Here is a 19,845-nt window from a genome sequence, read left to right on the forward strand (position 1 = left end):
AAAAACTTACAGAATAGGTTAAACAGATTAAACACAGCTGAAGAGAGAACGAGGCTAATACAAGATGTATCTCAGGAGCCCACACAGAAATCAGCAAAGATGAGGAGAGAAAAATATGAATAAAAGGTCAAGGGATATGTAAGAAATAATGAGAAATCCCAAAATTTATTTTATAGAAGACTAGAAGAAAATAGGAAGAATGGATATGAGGCAATAGTGGAAGAGATATTACTGAGAATTTTCTAGGGTTGATGATGAAAAACATAAATTATCAGAATCAGAGAGTACAATGAGTTTTAGCAAGCTAATAAAATAACCTACATCTAGATATATCATGGTGAAAACTCAGAACACCAAAAATATAAAATTAAAAGAACTCTCAACATTGTCCAGGGAAAAGAAAAGATTACCCTTCAAGATGTAACAATGGAAACGCACTGCCAATTATGATGGCAGGAGCATAATGAATAGCATCTTCAGAACACAAAGGGAAAACGGTCATCCTAAATTCCATACGTAGCTAAATTATGATTCAAGAAATGGTGAGGACTTCCCTGCTGGTGCAGCGGATGAGAATCTACCTGCAAATAAAGAGGACATGGGTTCAATCCGTGGTCCAGGAAGATTCCACATGCCACGGGGCAACCCAGCCCGTGCACCACAACTTCTGCATCTATGCTCTACGGCCTGCGAGCCACGACTACTAAGCCTGTGTGCAGTAAGTACGACAGCCCAAGCACCCTAGATGTGCACAGCGTAACTACTGAACCCATGTGCTCAGCTGTTGAAGCCCGCGTGCCTACAGCCTGTGCTCCCCAATAAGAGAAGCCACCGCAGTGAGAAGCCTGTACACTCCAACTAGAGAAAGCCCGTGGTCCAGGGCAACCAAAAATAAATAAATGAAATTATTAAAAAAAAAATAGAAATGGTGAAATAAAATATACCTTTCACAAATTTTAATGAAAGAAATCCTAAAGTACATTCTTCAGTGAAAAGAAAAACGCTAGGGTTGCAGAGTTGGACATGACTGAACGACTTCGCTTTTAGTGTTACACTGAGTGGAAAGATGACCATTTGCTTACCCATTCTCTTTTGTAGGAGGCTGTTCTTAGTTAGAAGGAAATGATAGTTTTATGGAACGACTAAATGAATGCAGTACTCTTGGTCGGTTTTATGAATAAAGCTGTTTCTGGTCGTCTTTGAGTGGACATACATCTTTCTTTCTCCTAAGATGAAATTGTTGAGTCATTGAGTAGGAGTCTGTTTAACATTAGTAGAAATGTTAAACCACCATTGTCAAGTGGTTTCTTTCATTCATACTAAACTACTGGAAACCCTTAACTGAGGATTAGTAGGGAATTCCACAAACCTATCCCAAATATTATGCTCAATGGTAAAAAATAATAATTACTCCCATTAAATTAAGGAAAAATATTCATTACCATTTCTATTCAATATTGCCTTTAAAAGCATCACAAAATAAAAACAAAATATAAAAGATTAGAAATGACAAAAATGTACTATTTGAAGATCATATAACTTTTCAAAGAAAATCCAAGTGACTCTAATAACTATTTTAAAAAAGGAGAATCCAGCAAGGTGGCTTAATAGAAGATTGATATACAAAAAAAATTGAATGCTTGTATACCAAACAACCCATTAGAATGTACATTTTTAAATAATCTCATAGCAATAGAGAGGTAATAAGTATATATGTTAAGACCTGTTTAGAGAAAACTACTGAGCATTGGTGTAAGACATGAAAGATTACCTAAACAAATGGGATTTAGCACATTTATGGGGAAATGACTCATACAGTAAAGATTTGATTTCTTCTTAAGTTAACCTACAAATTCAGTATGGTTCTGACCAAAATCTTGGTATGATTCTTCAGAGATTTTGACAAATAAAACAACAAAGGTAGACGGTACAATTTTAAAGAAGAATAAGGAGAAAGAGTCGAACCCCTACAAGACAGTGAGTCTTCTTTTAACTACAGGAATTAAAACCATATGTTATAGCACAAGAATACAAAACTGCCCCTACTGGGACAGAACAGAATTCTCAGAAATAGACCCAGATATATATACATGGCAAAGATGCTATTAATGTTTAGTAGGTACCTTGCAAAACATATTTAACCTGAATCTAATCAAGCCTTTAGACTGAAGTTCAAGTATACAGGAAATTTGAATTTGATGTCAAACAAACATTAAATGATACCATCAAGAAATACTCCAATAAATTTGAGTATGATCCATTCTATAAAACAACTGGCCTTCAAATGGGGAAACTGGACTATGGTTTAGATATTACATGATATTAGGTAAGTACTGTTACATTTTAGGTTTCATATTGATATGATTATGTAGGAGGATATACTTATTTTTGAGATGAATAATGAAATATTTAGGGGTGAAATACCAAAACATTGCAACTTATTTGCAAATGGTTCAGCAAACCATGCTGCGAAGTCACTTCAGTCGTGTCCGACTCTGTGCGACCCCATAGATGGCAGCCCACCAGGCTCCCCCGTCCCTGGGATTCTCCAGGCAAGAACACTGGAGTGGGGTGCCATTTCCTTCTCCAATGCATGAAAGTGAAAAGTGATAGTGAAGTCCCTCAGTCATGTCCAACCCTCAGCGACCCCATGGACTGCAGCCTTCCAGGCTCCTCCATCCATGGGATTTTCCAGGCAAGAGTACTGGAGTGGGTTGCCATTGCCTTCTCCCAGCAAACCATACATACACACATATACACATATACCAATATGTGGCAAAATGTTAAAATTAAATCCAGATGGTTGGTATGCAGAACATTATTTTATTACTTTTACTCTTTTTGTATATTGAAAATTTTCACAGTGAAATATTGAAAAAACTGTTTGGAAAAGCATATAAGCAAAAAATGATGCTGAGAAAATTCAATGGCCTCAGAAAAATTAGATTCCTACTTCACATTTTAGAAGAAGATGAAACAAAAGTATATCATATCTTTAGAAGAAAAATAATTTCTATTTTTTTAGAGCAAGAAAGAATTTCTCAAAAAAGGTACAGAATAAGAGCCTTAAAAAGGGATTAATAAATTCTATTTCACTAATTAAAAAGCATAAATAAAAGAGACCAAACCCAAGAAAAGCCAGAGGGATTAGGAGAAAATAATTGCCATGCACATAACCCAGAAAAATAGCTTCTCGAATATAGAAAGAACTTAGGCATGTCAATAAAAACTAAATAGAGAAATGTGCACAAATTGCTACCAGAAAAATTCACTATCAGATAAAAAGGTTAAACAGTCCATAAACATATCAAAAGTTATGTAATTTTAGGAGGAGTTAATTTAAATGTGACACTATTTCACATACGTATTGACAAAAATAAAACGAAATGAATATGGTAATATTTTGACAGAATGAAAATTCTTGTATAACTCTAGTAGTCCAGCTGCTGCAAAGAAAAATATGATAGCACCCAGTAATCCTGAAGGCTGGCATACAAGTCACCTACAAATTCCATTTACAGAAGGTCTCATTCATGTGCACAAAGTTCTGAAATATCAGAAACAACCCAAGGGTTAATCAAGGTAGGACTGGCTAAATGATCTGGGTATACTCATATAATGGGAAACTGCACAGCAGTCACAATGAATGACCTGTACTCATTCAAACTGGAAAATCTAGCAAACATGATCAGAGAAAGCGTTGGCACCCCACTCCAGTACTCTTGCCTGGAAAATCTCATGGATGGAGGAGCCTGGTAGGCTGCAGTCCCTGGGGTCGCGAAGAGTCGGACAGGACTGAGCGGCTTCACTTTCACTTTTCATTTTCATGCATTGGAGAAGGAAATGGCAACCCACTCCAGAGTTCTTGCCTGGAGAATCCCAGGGACGGGGGAGCCTAGTGGGCTGCCGTCTATGGGGTCGCACAGAGTTGGACATGACTGAAGTGACTTAGCAGCAGCAGCAGGCAGCTTCTAGGCTTCCCTGGTAGCTCAGATGGTAACGAATCTTTCTGCAATGCAAGACACCTGGGTTTGATCCCTGGGTCAGGAAGATTCCCTGGAGAAGGGAATGGCAACCCACTCCAGTATTCTTGGAGAAGGAATTCAAGGGATTAGATCTGATAGATAGAGTGCCTGAAGAACTATGGATAGAGGTTCGTGACATTGTACAGGAGGGGGTGATCAAAACCATTCCCATGGGGGAAAAAATGCAAAAAGGCAAAATGGTTGTTTAAGGAGGCCTTACAAATAGCTGAGAAAAGAAGAGAAGTGAAAGGCAAAGGAGAAAAGGAGAGATACATCCATCTGAATGCAGAGTTCCAAAGAATAGCAAGGAGAGATAAGGAAGCCTTCCTAAATGATCAATACAAAGAAGTAGAGGAAAACAACAGAGTGGGAAAGACTAGAGATCTCTTCAAGAAAATTAGAGATACCGAAGGAACATTTCACGCAAAGATGGGCACAACAAAGGACAGAAATGGTAGGACATAACAGAAGCAGAAGATATTAAGAAGAGATGGCAAGAATACACAGAAGAACTATAGAAAAAAAGATCTTTACTACCCAGATAATCACGATGGTGTGATCACTCACCTAGAGCAAGATTCCTGGAATGTGAAGTCAAGTGGGCCTTAGTAAGCATCACTATGAACAAAGCTAGTGGAGGTGATGGAATTCCAGTTGAGCTATTTCAAATCCTGAAAGATGATGCTGTGAAAGTGCTGCACTCAATATGCCAGTAAATCTGGAAAACTCAGCAGTGGCCACAGGACTGGAAAAGGTCAGTTTTCATTCCAATCCCAAAGAAAGGCAATGCCAAAGAATGCTCAGACTACCACACAGTTGTACTCATCTCACATACTAGCAAAGTAATGCTCAAAATTCTTCAAGCCAGGCTTCAAAAGTATGTGACACGTGAACTTCCAGATGTTCAGGTTGGATTTAGAAAAGGTAGAGGAACCAGAGATCATATTGACAACAGCCACTGGATCATCAAAAATGCAACAGAGTTCCAGAAAAACATCTAATTCTGGTTTACTAACTATGCCAACGCCTTTGACTGTGTGGATCACAATAAACTGTGGAAAATTCTTCAAGATATTGGAATACCAGACCACCTTACCTGCCTCCTGAGAAATGTGTATGCAGGTCAAGAAGCAACAGTTAAAAACAGACATGGAAAAGTATACTGGTTCAAATCTGGGAAAGGAATACATCAAGGCTATATATTGTCACCCTGCTTATTTAACTTCTATGCAGAATACATCATGCAAAATGCCAGGCTGGATGAAGCACAAGCTGGAATCAAGACTGCCAGGAGAAATATCAATAACCTCAGATATACAGATGATAGCACCCTTATGGCAGAAAGCAAAAAGGAAACAAAGAGCCTCTTGATGAAAGTCAAAGAGGAGAGTGAAAAAGCTGGCTTAAAACTCAGCATTCAAAAATCAGGTCCCATTACTTCATGGCAAATAGATGGGGAAACAATGGAAACAGTGAGAGACTTTATTTTCTTGGACTCCAAAATCACTGCAAATGGTGACTTCAGCCATGAAATTAAAAGACACTTGCTCCTTGGAAGAAAAGCTATGACCAACCTAGATAGCATATTAAAAAGCAGAGACATTACTTTGCCAACAAAGGTCTGTCTACTCAAAGCTATGGTTTTTTCAGTAGTCACGTATGGATGTGAGAGTTGGACTATAAAGAAAGCTGAGCACCGAAGAACTGATGCTTTTGAACTGTGGTGTTGGAGAAGACTCTTGAGAGTCCCTTGGACTGTAAGGAGATCCAACCAGTCCATCCTAAAGGAAATCAGTCCTGAATATTCATTGGAAGGACTGACGCTGAAGCTGAAACTCCAATACTTTGGCCATCTGATGTGAAGAACTGACTCACTGGAAAAGACCTGATGCTGGGAAAGATTGAAGGAGGGAGGAGAGGGGACGACAGAGGATGAGATGGTTGGATGGCATCACTGACTTGGTGGACATGAGTTTGAGCAAGATCCGGGAGTTGGTGATGGGCAGGGAAGCCTGCAGTGCTGCAGTTCATGGGGTCGCAAAGAGTTGGACATGACTGAGCAACTGAACTGAGCAGGCAGCTTCTAAGATGACCTGCTGTGATTCCCGGCTGCTTAATATTTATTCCATGTAGTCCTCTGCCAGGTTATATAGTACCAAGGTGGTTCTGTGTGACCAAGAGTGTAGGCATATGTGATAGATTAAACAATAGATTAAAAAATGACACAAACTTCTAAGATTAGATTATAAAAGGGCCGTGGTTTCATGTCAGGGACTCTGTTTGCTCTTTCTCTCTCTCTCTCTCTGGGGTCATTGTTCTGGCGTGATCAGTGCCCTGCCTTGTGAACATTTGGGCTGGTTAGTGATGAGCTCCACATGGCAAGGAAAGAGGGCTCTGGCCAACAACCAAGTGAGTGAGCTTGGAAGCGCCCCTCTAGACTTCAGGTTTCTGCAGCCCCATAAGAGACTCTGGGCCAGGACCACCCAGCTGAGCCCCCTCTCAATTCCTGACCTTCAGTACCTGCACAAGGCCGTGAAGCGCTGCTAAATTTGCGGGTAACTATTACACAGCAATCAATAACTAATCCACGATACTTACAGCCATATAGTGAAGTTATAAACATGCTATAATTATGAAAAGAATATACACAAATTTCAGCATAAGGAGTAATTCTGGGAAGGCAGTGGGATAGGGTGTTGGCTATATTTATCTATTTCTACAATGAATTTCTGAAGAAAATATGACAAAATGTTAGCATTTGTTACATCTGGGTGTTCCCAAGTATGTGCATAATATATGGCTCCTTGCAACTGAAAAAATTTCATTTCAAACGTGTTATTACTTAAACACTTTAAAAAATAAAAAAGGCAGCATATCTCTTCCACTTACTATGGCACTTTATTCCACTGTCTGGCTCCTAATTGCTGCCCTGAGGGATGTAATTACTTTAATGGCTAAACAATTTGCACTAAAGAGGAGACAAAGAGTATATTCCCACAGCCAGTAAAATCTAATGTTTAAGTACCAAGAACTTAAATACATTAAAAAAAAATAGCAACAAAACTTGTATAAGAACACCTAACAAAGAATGCATGGTGAAATGCAGGGAAGAATGTAGCTCTGCTTCAGTTCAGTTCAGTTCAGTTGCTCGGTCATGTCTGACTCTCTGTGACCCCATGGACTGCAGCACGCCAGGCCTCCCTGTCTATCACCAACTACTGGAGCTTGCTCAAACTCATGTCCATCGAGTCAGTGATGCCACCCAACCATCTCATCCCCTGTCGTCCCCTTCTCCTCCCGCCTTCAATCTTTCACAGCATCAGGTCTTTTCCAACGAGTCAGTTCTTCGCATCAGGTGGCCAAAGTATTGGAGCTTCAGCTTTAGCATCAGTCCTTTCAATGAATATTCAGGACTGATTTTCTTTAGGATGGACTGGTTGGATCTCCTTGCAGTCCAAGGGACTCTCAAGAGTCTTCTCTGACACCACAATTCAAAAGCATCAATTCTTCAGCACTCAGCTTTCTTTTTAGAAAGAAAATCCATACATGACTACTGGAAAAACCATAGCCTTGACTAGATGGTCCTTTGTTGGCAAAGTAATGTCTCTGCTTTTTAATATGCTAACTAGGTTGGTCATAACTTTTCTTCCAAGGAGCAAGCATCTTTTAACTTCATGGCTGCAGTCACCATCTGCAGTGATTTTAGAGCCCAAAATAATAAAGTCTGTCACTGTTTCCCCATCTATTTGCCATGAAGTGATGGGACCAGATGCCATGATCTTAGTTTTCTGAATATTGAGTTTTAAGCCAACTTTTTCAATCTCCTCTTTCACTTTCATCAAGAGGTTCTTTAGTTCTTTTTCACTTTCTGCCATAAGGGTGGTGTCAAATGCATATCTGAGATTATTGATATTTCTCCCGGCAATCTTGATTCCAGCTTCTGCTTCATCCAGTCCACTTTTTCACATGATGTACTCTGCATATAAGTTAAATAAGCAGGGTGACAATAAACAGCCCTGAGGTACTCCTTTCCCAATTTGGAACCATCTGTTTTTCCATGTCCAGTTCTAGCTGTTGCTTCTTGACCTGCATACACATTTCTCAGGAGGCAGGTAAGGTGGACTGGTATTCCAATATCTTGAAGAATTTTCCACAGTTTGTTGTGATTCACACAGTCAAAGGCTTTGGCATAGTCAATAAAGCAGAAGTAGATATTTTTCTGGAACTCTCTTGCATTTTTGATGATCCAGTGGCTGTTGGCAATTTAATATCTGGTTCCTCTGCCTTTTCTAAATCCACATCTGGAAGTTCATGGCTCATGTACTTTTGAAGCCTGGCTTGGAGAATTTTGAGCATTACTTTGCTAGTGTGTGAGATCAGTGCAATTGTGTGGTAGTCTGAGCATTCTTTGGCATTGCCTTTCTTTGGGACTAGAATGAAAACTGACCTTTTCCAGTCTTATGGCCACTGCTGAGTTTTCCAAATTTGCTGGCATATTGAGTGCAGCACTTTCACAGCATCATCTTTTAGGATTTGAAATCACTCACCTGGAATTCCATCACCTCCACTAGCTTTGTTCATAGTGATGCTTCCTAAGGCCCAGTTGACTTCACATTCTAGGATGTCTGGCTTTAGGTGAGTGATCACACCATCGTGATTATCTGGGTCATGAAGATCTTTTTTGTATAGTTCTTCTGTGTATTCTTGCCACCTCTTCTTAATATCTTCTGCTTCTGTTAGGTCCATACCATTTCCGCTCTACTTAGAGATGCTTAATATTAAACTACTTCCAACAGAAATTCACTCAGAAACATGCAGTGATTATGCTCTCTGCTATATTAAGTGGACAATCTAATGGCTGTTGCCATAGTAGCCTCTACTTTAGTGGTATTTAACAAGAGAGTAGAAATTGTGGAGAAAGTTGCTCTATTTCTTACATCCTCTGGGTTGAAGAAGGCAAAGAGTCATGGGAGATACAGTAGTGTTTCAGGTTGCAGAGAAAGCGCTCTTGCAGTGATATCTAGCTGGTTGAAAGGGTGAATACACACCTGAAAGGTAAACATTTACTCATGACTGAAAAAGTGACAAGCCTCAAGGAGCCGAGTCTACTCACTAAGGCAAAGTCAAAGAAATCCACGTTGGTATTTAAGATATACTGCAAGACATCCAATTGTACATGGGGTGGGATGATTTATTTATAGACAGTATGAAGTGGCCTATAGTCAAGATGGGCTTCCCTGGTGGCTCAGTGGTAAAGAGTACGCCTGCCAGTGTGGAAGACATGGGTTTGGTCCTTGAGTCGGGAAGATCCCCGAAGGAGGAATTGGCAACCCACTCCAGTATTCTTGCCTGGACAATCCCATGGACAGAGGAGCCTGGTGGGCTACATTCCATGGGGTCGCAAGAGTAGGACATGACTTAGAGACTAAACAACAAAAGTCCAGATACAATTTTTCTATTTGCTATCTATCTTCAGTCTTCCATATTGTTATTTTACTTAGTGAGAATAGACAGTGTTGTTGAAATGAGAATATGAAGCATCACTTACCTACTTTATTTACTGGGCCTCTATTTTACAACCATGTTTTAGCAATTTAGACAGTAAGAAATAAAAACTGAAACCCACCTGTGAGCATTTGGCATTTTCCCTGTATACCCTCACCTCCTTCACTCCCTTCCAAATATCTCCACTGGTCTTAGGTCAAAGTGAAGGTCTGGTTCAAGTGCAGGCTACCAGGATGGTCAGCAGCTTCCCTATCAGTCCTACAGCTACAGCTAATGTTTAAGGCTATTTTTTTTAAATCAAATTCATATTTTCTTTCTTTCACTACGTAATAGTCATGTATTTCACTATAACCCTCAATTTTCTTCTGTTTTATCTTTTTGTTGTTAGTTCTTATCTACTTCACATTTCTTGTTCTTCCTCTGATCGCTAAAGAATTGCTTTTGAACTGTGGTGCTGACTCTTGAGAGTCCCTTGCACAGCAAGGAAATCAAACCAGTCAATCCTAAAGGAAATCAACCCTGAATATACTTTGGAAGGATGGATGGTAAAGCTGAATCTCCAATACTTTGGCCACCTGATGTGAAGAGTCCACTCACTGGAGAAGACCTTGATGCTGGGAAAGATTGAGGGGAGGGAGGTGACAGAAGATGAGATGGTTGGATGGCATCATCAGCTCAATGGACATGAGTTTGAGCAAACTCTGGAAGATAGTGAAGGACAGGGAAACCTGGCGTGTTGCAATCCATGGGATCACAGAGAGTCAGCCATGACTGAGTGACTGAACAATCACCTTTAGCATGATATCAGCACAACTCAAGGATGTTCCTGAACCTGAATTCAAGGCAGTGGGATGTTTTCCATCCTCTGAAACCCTATCTTTAGTGCAACATCTCTCCCAGCCTCTACCCTGGTGCATATGCTTTATTCATCCCTCTAGCAATTCAATTTCCTGCCACTGAGATCTGCCTTTTTCTTGCTAGCTTCGGCTATTAGTCAGAAGTACCTGATCCTCCCTCTAAACTGTGTGCTATGGGAACACTCCATTTCAAGTAAACTGCTTACTCTACAGACATTTCCTAGTGGAATGGGTTTAACCACCCTATCAGCTTTATTGTGCTCTCCTGGTCTTTCTGAAGAGCCACCCAGTTGTCAAGCTAGATATCGCTGAATAATACTCCTGTGTCATCCTCATACCATCTCCTCAAAAACATTCAATGAGAAAAATGGACTTCTTAGTTTTAAGATTTTAGGATTCAGAAAATAGCAATGACAGGCATTTAACTCTTATTTCATAATGAGGATATCTTTGAAGAAGAAAATATACACAGTTTATCTATGAATTTTCTTTTTTATTCATTTTGCTGTCATTGTCCAAAGACTGTAATTCACCCCCAAGGTCCCATAAAGTATTATTATTCCTGGTATGAGATGCCATTTTAAGTTTAATGTGAGACATGACTATAATGACTAACATTCATTGTGCATTTGCTGTGTGCTCAGCACTGACAGCAAGGAGATCAAACCAGTCCATCCTAAAGGAAATCAGTTCTGAATATTCATTGGAAGGACTGATGTTGAAGCTCAAGCCCCAATACTTTGGCCACCAGATGCGAAGAGCCAACTCATTGGAAAATACCCTGATGCTGGGAAAGATCAAGGACAGGAGGAGAAAGGGATGACAAAGGATGAGATGGTTAGGTGGCATGATCTACTCAATGGACACGAAGTTGAGCAAACTCTAGGAGGTAGTGAAGGACAGGGAAGCCTGGCATGTTGCGTCCGTGGGATCTCAAGGAGTCAGACATGACTTAGTGACTGAAAGACAACAGCAGCACTGGACTAAAAGTTTGGCATGAATTATTCTGATTCCTTTCTGCAACCTGCAAAGTACATTCTGTTGCAAAGATTTTGATTGTTGATGACAGGCATGAGTGAAACAATTCAACAGCATTGACTTGTCATCAAGACCTGCTTCCAAGTCAGTTATCTGACATCAGGTGCTCTCCCGAGGTTCCCTGTCTGACGGGAGCATCACTTACCTGCACAGGGGCTGGCTGCGAAGCCCACTCTCTTCTGAGCTCTGTCAAAGACCACGTAGAAGCCCTCCATGACGGTAGCACCAATCACTAGTGCGTTGGTGGAAGGCGAGATGCCGAACCGGTAACATTCATAATTCAGGCCAGCCCCCATCATAGGCTGAATGTAAAGCTGTTGAAGAGGAAAGAGCAAGAGAGAAAAAGCCCAGATCAGGCAACATCGCAGAACTGTTGAGGTCGCTGTGTGCTCAGTCCCTCCAAGGTGCCATCAGAGCTGCAGAGAATGGAGAGGACGATACCAGCCCTGCCATCCGGGACTTGGGACCATGTGCCTGGTGAGGAACCTGCTGAAGTACAGCAGCATGCACAGCACCTCTGACTGTACACAGGTACACCCATCTAGGAGTCATCCATCTGTCCATACATCCACCTGCCACCTATCTGCTCAGGACTTACTGAACACTTCATAAGGCCTGGACACTGTCCTTGGTACCAGCAATACAAAGATGAATAACATGTTCTCTGCATGATCAAAACACGCATGATCAAAGTGACGCACGAGGAAGATGAACATCGGTGTACTTGTCATGTGCAGTGAAGACAAGAGGGAGGGGGTCTCCAGGCAGAAAGGTGTGCAAGGGCCCAAATGGGTGGTTCTGGAGTCATCACCCATTGGACATCAACCAGCTGCCATGTCCAGGGGGTGGGTACAGCAGTTTTAAACCAGGCACTGATTGCTGTCTATCTGTAAACCCTTCTTCAAGGCAAGGAATCGTCCTATTCTCAACTCTGTTCTTGGCTCCTAGGTATCTCATATATGCTCTGCACATAGTAGGGCCTCAGTAAGTGTGTGTTAAATGGATGAGCTTGATCAGTGTAATGAAATAGACAACTTCTCCTGAGGGTCAATATAAATTAAGAAAAGGTAGTGGATGTATTTAGCTGCTACTAAAACACTTCTATTTAAGGCCCTGTAAGCAGGTCCTAGAGTGCACACACACACACACACACACACACACACCTGCCTTTGAATGAAAGAATTCCATAATAAAAGCCCCCCAAATCACCAAATAAAATGCAACTGATGACACTGACACAAACATGATGCAAACTGAATTTGTATCTTTCACTCTGACCTTTCTGTGTGTCCCCACTGACTTCCAGTAAAAACTCCAGACTGTAAATTCTGTAACATGTTGAGAAAGCTCCAGTGTTGCTGTGTCTCAGAGTAAAATGCCTGCCTTCAAACTTAAATAGCACAAATAGACAATCTGGTGGTATTTAGGTTGAAACTATTTATGTTTTTAGGATTATATGAAAAAAAATCAGAATTTCCCTGTGGGCCGGGGCTGCTTTTTAAAATAAGCCAAATAGGATTTCCTGGTGGCTCAGGTAGTAAAGAATCTGCCTGCAATGGGGGAGACCAGGTTGGATCCCTGGGTTGGGAAGATCCCCTGAAGGAAATGGCCTCGCACTCCAGTATTCTTGCCTGGAGAATCCAATGGGCTGAGAAGTCTGGCAGGCTACAGTCCATGGGGTCTCTAAGAGTTGGACATAACTGAATGACTGAGCACACACACACAGGATTCAGCCCATGTGGTTTTGGAAAATAGAGCTGGGCACAGGCACTCTGTTTTTTGACATGACTCTTCTGCACTTAGAATCGATCATCCATCTACTGCTGCTGATGCCTGGATGGTCCTGGGTAGGGACCTCATTCTAAGATTTGGGTGGCCAGGAGCCTTGATGATTGCTCTGAATGTCAGGAAGGGCTTCAATCAGGTAGGGCTGGGAGGGAGGCCCCCAGCGCCGTCCCCAAGGGTGTGTTACTAGAATATGGGGCTCATGAGGTTCTCATCAGGTGATGGTTCCTGACTGTCATCCTTTCCCATCAAGGCAATGGAAAGCAATTGGGATGGGGATGATGAAGGAGAAATCAGGACAACAGGGGAGAGCAGATTTTAAAAGACTGAAAATGTGGACATGTCAAAGTCAACCAAGAGATATCTACAGTCTCATAAGTGAGAATAAAACTGAATTCTTATGCAGAGATGTGCAAATTAAATGCAATACTCCCAGACCGCCTTCATTATCTTTTCACGCTCACCCAGCGCTTGGTCCTGAAAGCAGTTGATGGGCCCCAGTGGATCTTCAGCTCAGATGGCTACTGCCTGCTCTGGATGTAATGACAGACTTCACCCTGCAAGCTTGCTTTCCTCCTGCTTCTTAGAGTCCCTGACTGTCGACTCAGCCACACGCCATTTATTCTGCAGCTCACATTTACCTCTGTCCTCAAGCTGGGTTTCAAGTTTAGTGACAAACCACACTGGTGAAATAATGTCCACATTTTGCTGGTGGCCTGACCAAAATTTAATCACAGAGAGCACATAATTTTAAAGGTGCTGAAAACATATCATTCTCACATCACCCTACGCAGTGCTGTTCACCCAAGGATACTGCAGTCTTCTGAAAATGTCTTTGACGAGTATTATTATTTCTCTTTTTATACTTAAAGAGACACACACAGAAAGGGAGAAGTGACCGTCCAGAGTTACAGAGTGAGTCAAGGGCAGTGCTGTAAGTGTAACTCAAGCCTCCGGCTCTGTGTCTGTGTCCTCTGTTGGGCTGTTATTTCTCTTAAAGCTTTCAATCCTAACCCTAACAGCTCTCCATTTTTGGAATGCACTTCTCTATATAAAGTTGAGAACAGGGAAAAGGCAATATTTATCATTTCCTTTTTTCTTCTGAAATTATTCCTCCTTCCCTATCCCCCAGTCCCACTCCTTTATCTCAAATTCACCAAACTGCAACAAAGACACATTCATCTGTCCATTCAACAAACAGTTATTATGCACCACCCCCTCACCAGAGAGCAGTGTTAGAAAAGGAAAGATGATCTTTGAATCTCATGATTCTCATCTTCAAGGAATTAATAATTTAATGGGGGAAGAAATATAAGCGTGTGTGCAACTAAAGAAAAAAGAAGTCAAATGAAAACGACAACAGCATAAACTCAACCCTGAAGATGTGATTCCGGGCCAGATGAGTGGACTAGAAAACATGCATTATAAGTTTGCAAGGCAAGCTCACAAGTGGACCATTCTGCTCGGCAGAGGTTCAACAAAGAAGAGTTGTTTGCGTTGGGTCTTAAAGGATGGGAAGAATGTGGATACACAGAGGGAGTGGGGAGGAGGGGGGCATTTCAGGCAGTGGAGGGGAAGCAAAGTGAGGAGATGGAGCAGGCGCCCAGTACTGGAGGACAGCCACCAAGAGGGGAAGGAAGGTCAAGGGTTCAGCAGGAAACAGGCTGGAGAACCAGGGCGGGTCCTGTGAGGTCAAGGAAAGCCGCAGTGGCGAGTCTCCAGGATGGCAATAGTGGGGTAGAGAGCTGCGGCTTAGCAGGAGGAATCTGGCAGTGGTTTGGAAGGAAGAGAGGGTGGGGGTGTGTGGAGGGCACTCCCGGGGTCCTGAGGTGGGAGTGAGAGGGGATGAGAGTGAGGGCTCTGCGGATGGAGAGAGCAGGGAGAGGTGAGACGGGGGAGGACAGATGCTTAGGATGGAGGAGGAGTCAATGATTGCTTGAATATGGAAAAATGCATAGCTTCATCTCTGAGCATCCAGTTTTAGTTTCTGTTTATCAATAAATTGGAACTAACCATATATTGGTGTTATTGGTACTTATTGCAAAAGTGTCCTCAATTCTTGACCTTTCCTGGTAGGCACACCGTTGTGATGTGGCCTTGCAGTTCTCCCCATTGGGAATTGGCATCTCCATCCTCCCCTGGAGAACCTGGGCTGCCCCTGGCCTGGTTTGGGAAACACGGCACCAGGAGTCCAGTTCTGGGCTGGACTTCAGGAGCCCCTGTGAGTTTGCTTTCTGTCTCACAGAATCCCGCTGCCACCCTGTGAGCCAGGATGGTGAGAGACAATGGTCTTATCTCTCCATCAACCAAGACACCAGATATGCAAGTGAGGCCACCTGAGACCATCCTAAACCAAGGCCAACCTATCCCTGGCCAACTATCAGCTGACCAGGGACATGTGCCTGCAGAGACCAGCAGACCTGGCCAGACTCACGAGCAGGAATAAAAGCTCACTGATGAAAGCTGCTGTGTTTCATGGTTGCTTGTTATGTAGCATTATCACAGCAATCGCTACCTAATACAGGTGTGATATCGAAATGCATATATTATGCATGAAGTGCTTTACTTTTGCATGTTTCATGTTAAAAAGACAAAAGCACAAATCTACGTTCGTACCTGAGGCAGGATAGTTATACGGAATGATCTGCTGGAGTTCTCGTCTCTCAGGTAGATGGAGATTTTAGGGAAATAAGACCAAGGTGTTTCAGAATTCGTCCAGCATGCCAGCTGGGAACCAGTCCAGAAACCTTCAGAGAATTCTGGAATCTAGACAAAACAAGATCACATGACAAACAGTGACAAGTCTGGCGCATCAACAGGAAGTAGCTCCCAGCTCTCCTCGTCACCTTGCCAGATGCCCACGGCGATAAACTCTGTTTAATTTGGACAGCAGAGCGGAGACATCAGTCCTCTGAAAGAGTGATGGTGATGACAAAAATAAAAATTAGTAAAATTACCCAGGCATGTGGATTACTTACTGATATTAGCCCTGCCACAGGCACCTTAGTCCTCAACACCCATATCAGTGCAGTAACAGCTCCCCCTCCACTTTACAGAAGCGGAAACCAGTGCTCAGAGAGGTGAAATAACTCACCCAGAGTCACACTGTAGTAGGCAATACCCTTTAGAAGAGAGATCAGATTTTAAACGTGCTCAAAGCCCTTTTGGTCATCACTTTCCCTATACATTCCCCGAGCCCAGTAAGTTTCCTCCTGGTACACAGCCCTGTGGTGACCCTCTGCTCTTCTGGAACATCTTTTTTCTCCTCCAGATCTCAACTCCAATTCCACCTTGTCCAGGAAGTCCTCCTTGACTATCCCCCACAGTGCTGGTATCCCACCATGTATCTCTCTTCCTTAGCGCTTCTCTTTATAGCAGTTATAATTTTACATTTATTGGTGTGGTTGGTTAACTTCTGTTTCTTGCAGGAGAACCTGATTCCTCTAAGGATACAGGTCTGCTGTCGGCTCCCCCATCTCCTCTCCATAGTCCTAAAACCTGGCCCACAGGAAAGACACAGGGAATGTTCTTGGAGAGAAAAAATGAATGACCAAGAACACAGAACGTTCACTGATGCCTCTCATCAGGGGATGGAAGGGTAAAGCCGATCATGCTTGTCCACCAGTTGCTGAATCTATAAGTTAATTACAAATCACTCCTGAGCCCTCTCACCAGATCCAATGGTCTCTAAGAGCAGACCTGCCCTCTTCCTGCCAGCTCCCAGAGAGAAGGACTGTGTCGGATGGGTTTCTTTCCACACACCCAGTACATTGCCCTACTCAGGTCAGTAGCAGAGGTGCCTGTGATGGGGCAGAGCTAAGAGGACACCTGATGAGGGGCATCTAGGAGGGCATGGGGCAGGGGTGGAGCTAGGAGGGCATGGGACAGGGGATGTGAAGTGGATGTGAAGTGGAGCTAGAAGAGGTTGATTGGAAGGAAGAGGTGTCTGTTGGGGTCCCAGAGGAAGAAGTACATGAGCTAAGTTGAGCAGTAGGTGAGTGTCAGGGCGGGCAGAGCACAGAACCTGTCCCACGGGACACCATGAGGCTATGGAGGCTGGTACTAAGGACAGGAAGGAGCAGGAGTTACAGCTGGGAGGGACCCATGGGCACCATCAGGCACTTATCAGAGATCAGTTATCAGGGATCTGAGCACATGAGATGTGATTAAGGCATTCTAGCAGGATTTGTGTAGGTCACTTCTTTGAATTTAATCTCCAGGGAGTCAGCCTGTGCTAGACAGAAGCATTTGAAAGTCAGTGACCAATGGGTGGGAAGTGATCGTGTGGCCATGGATGGGATTACTTAGGAGAGGGTACAGGGAGAAGGGAGGGGTGCAGGACCCACCCTGAGAAACGGGCCAGCAAAGGAGACCCCCATGAAGCAGGGCACAGGGTGGAGAGGAAATTCCAAGAGGAGGGTGTTGTGGAAGCCGAGAGAACAGATAAGGCAGGTAAGCATGGGTGCTGCGGAGGTCAAGGAGGACAGCAACTGAGAAAAACATGGTGTCCCCGGATGAACACACGGTGAGAGCTGCCTGTTCAGGACCATGCAGGGCAGGAGCCACCTCCTCAGGGCAGACAACTAGGAGGAAGGGCCTGCAGTCTCTTCACCCACTGCAGTGCTGACCTGCAAAGTCTCTAATGCCTTAATGTGTTGGGTTGGCCAAAAAGTTCCAATTTTTTGGCCAACCCAATATTTGTGCATTTTATAAAAGTGAAGTCAGTTTGAAATGTGTATCACAGGGAAGAACTCCCTGCTGGATGAGTTGAGAGGGGGAGAGGAGGGGTTGGTCACCCTGCTGGGTTTCAGGAAGAGTGAAGGGTGGTGGGGCCTGCATGGGGGGTAAAGAGCTCCAATCTCCAGATGAAGAATGAGGCTCAGAGGGGCCAAATAATCTGCCTAAGGGGCTCAGTGCAGGAGTGAGTAGGGGATTGTCTGCCTCCAAAGTGGTGCCTGTGAGTCTGGAAGGCTTCTGGGGGGCCAAGCCTTGTATCCTGGGGGAGAGTCTGTACACTCAGATCAGAGAGTTGAAAGTCAAAAGTCAGTTTACAGAAGGTATCATCCTGCTGCTGGATTCTGCAGATGCAGAAGCACTGGGCCTGAGCCAAAAAGGGCGTCACAGCTGAACAGGTGGGGAGCCCAGGTCCCCATTGAACACAAAACTCCCTACCAGGCTCATTTAAAAAACAGACTAACATATAGCACTGGGAACTGTATTCAATATCATGTAATAACCTGTACTGTTGTTCAGTCGCTAAGTCACATTTGATTTTTCGAGACCCCATGGACTGCAGTATGCCAGGCTTCCCTGTCCTTCATTATCTCCCAGAGTTTGCTTAAACTCATGTCCATTGAGTCAATGACGCCATCGAACCATCTCATCCTCTGTCAAGCCCCCTCTCCTCCTGCCCTCAATCTTTTCCAGCATCAGGCTGTTTTCAAGTGAGTCAGTTCTTCTCATAAAGTGGCCAAAGTATTGGAGCTTCAGCTTCAGCATCCATCAGTCCTTCCAATGAATATTCAGAGTTGATTTCCTTTAGGATTGACTGGTTTGGTCTCCTTGTTGTCCAATGGACTCTAGACTCTGAAAAAGGATCTATCTGTACATATCTATATCTATGTATATCTGAATTACTTTGCTGTTCACTTGAAACAATAAAACATTGTGAATTAACTTCAATAATTAAAAAGAACTACAGACCTACAAACTATTCATTTCTAAAATCCCATCTAAACAATCCAGGCCCAAAGACAGAGGCCGGCATCTGTACGGTATTTACCTCTCTGAAGCCAGCCCTTTGCTTAACTAAGAAAGAAAACCCAAGTGAAGAGAGCCAGCTGAGATGAACCCAGTAGAGAGAAAGCTCACGCACATCTCTGGTCCATGCACGTGAGACAGAGAGCATCCCCCTTGTTGAGCTTTCCCTGCTCAAGACAAACATCCTCCTGGGCCTCTCCTTCCTGATGCAGGCACTGAAACCAGAGGATAATTTTATTTTAGGCAAACACATTTCATAATCTCGTTCCTTCCACCTCGTGCTTTTCTTACAAAGTCAGGCACTGCTGAACACACGCTGTGCTGACCTCAGGCATGCTAGCACCCCTCCGCCACAGCCCCGCTGGTTCTGGCTGAAGTCACAAAATCTGCAGAGGCCCAGGCTGGTCATGGGCTTGCTGGAGTCACATGCTGGTGCTGCCAGTGTGTCCTTGGGATGGTGGGTAAAACCCTGACAGCTCAGAATATTAAATTTGAAGATGTGCATGTTAATTTCACTGAGGACATTTTTTACTCTGAAGAAAAGCAGCATATTGCTCTGTATTTCCAGCATGGTCTAGTTTTCAGCCAGTTTCCTAAATTTAAGGCACTAAAAACATTGGCTGCCACTTTTTTTCTGATTCAGCAGATATTAGACAAGGTAGAGGTTTGCTCTGGCTTTTTTGTCCGCTGTACTCTTGACCTCCCAGTTCACAAAGGACCTCGATGTTTCTTCTGGTTTTCCCTCTGCGTTCTTTTGATTTGCCTGCTGCATTTCCCATAGCATTTTTATTCAGACTTTTGAAGTTTTGGTCCAGGACAACCAAAAGCCTGCTCTTTCTTCTCTGTTCCTGCTACATCACCTGCGACAAAGTAAC

General features: G+C 43.2%; 1 protein-coding gene across 1 annotated transcript in view; it reads right to left on the reverse strand.

The window, feature by feature from the left end:
- The window catches only part of BACE2 (beta-site APP-cleaving enzyme 2), a 112,771-nt gene that overhangs the window by 21,963 nt on the left and 70,963 nt on the right, over positions 1–19,845 (reverse strand). The window contains exons 9-10 of the mRNA XM_010835013.1: positions 15,827–15,976; positions 11,571–11,739 (exon numbers count right to left, since the gene is read on the reverse strand). Of these exons, the coding sequence (XP_010833315.1) occupies positions 11,571–11,739; positions 15,827–15,976 (319 nt within the window). The remainder of the gene's footprint in view (positions 1–11,570; positions 11,740–15,826; positions 15,977–19,845) is intronic.

This window comes from Bison bison, unplaced genomic scaffold (assembly GCF_000754665.1).
Source record: "Bison bison bison isolate TAMUID 2011002044 unplaced genomic scaffold, Bison_UMD1.0 scf7180017864037, whole genome shotgun sequence".
NCBI lineage: Eukaryota > Metazoa > Chordata > Mammalia > Artiodactyla > Bovidae > Bison > Bison bison.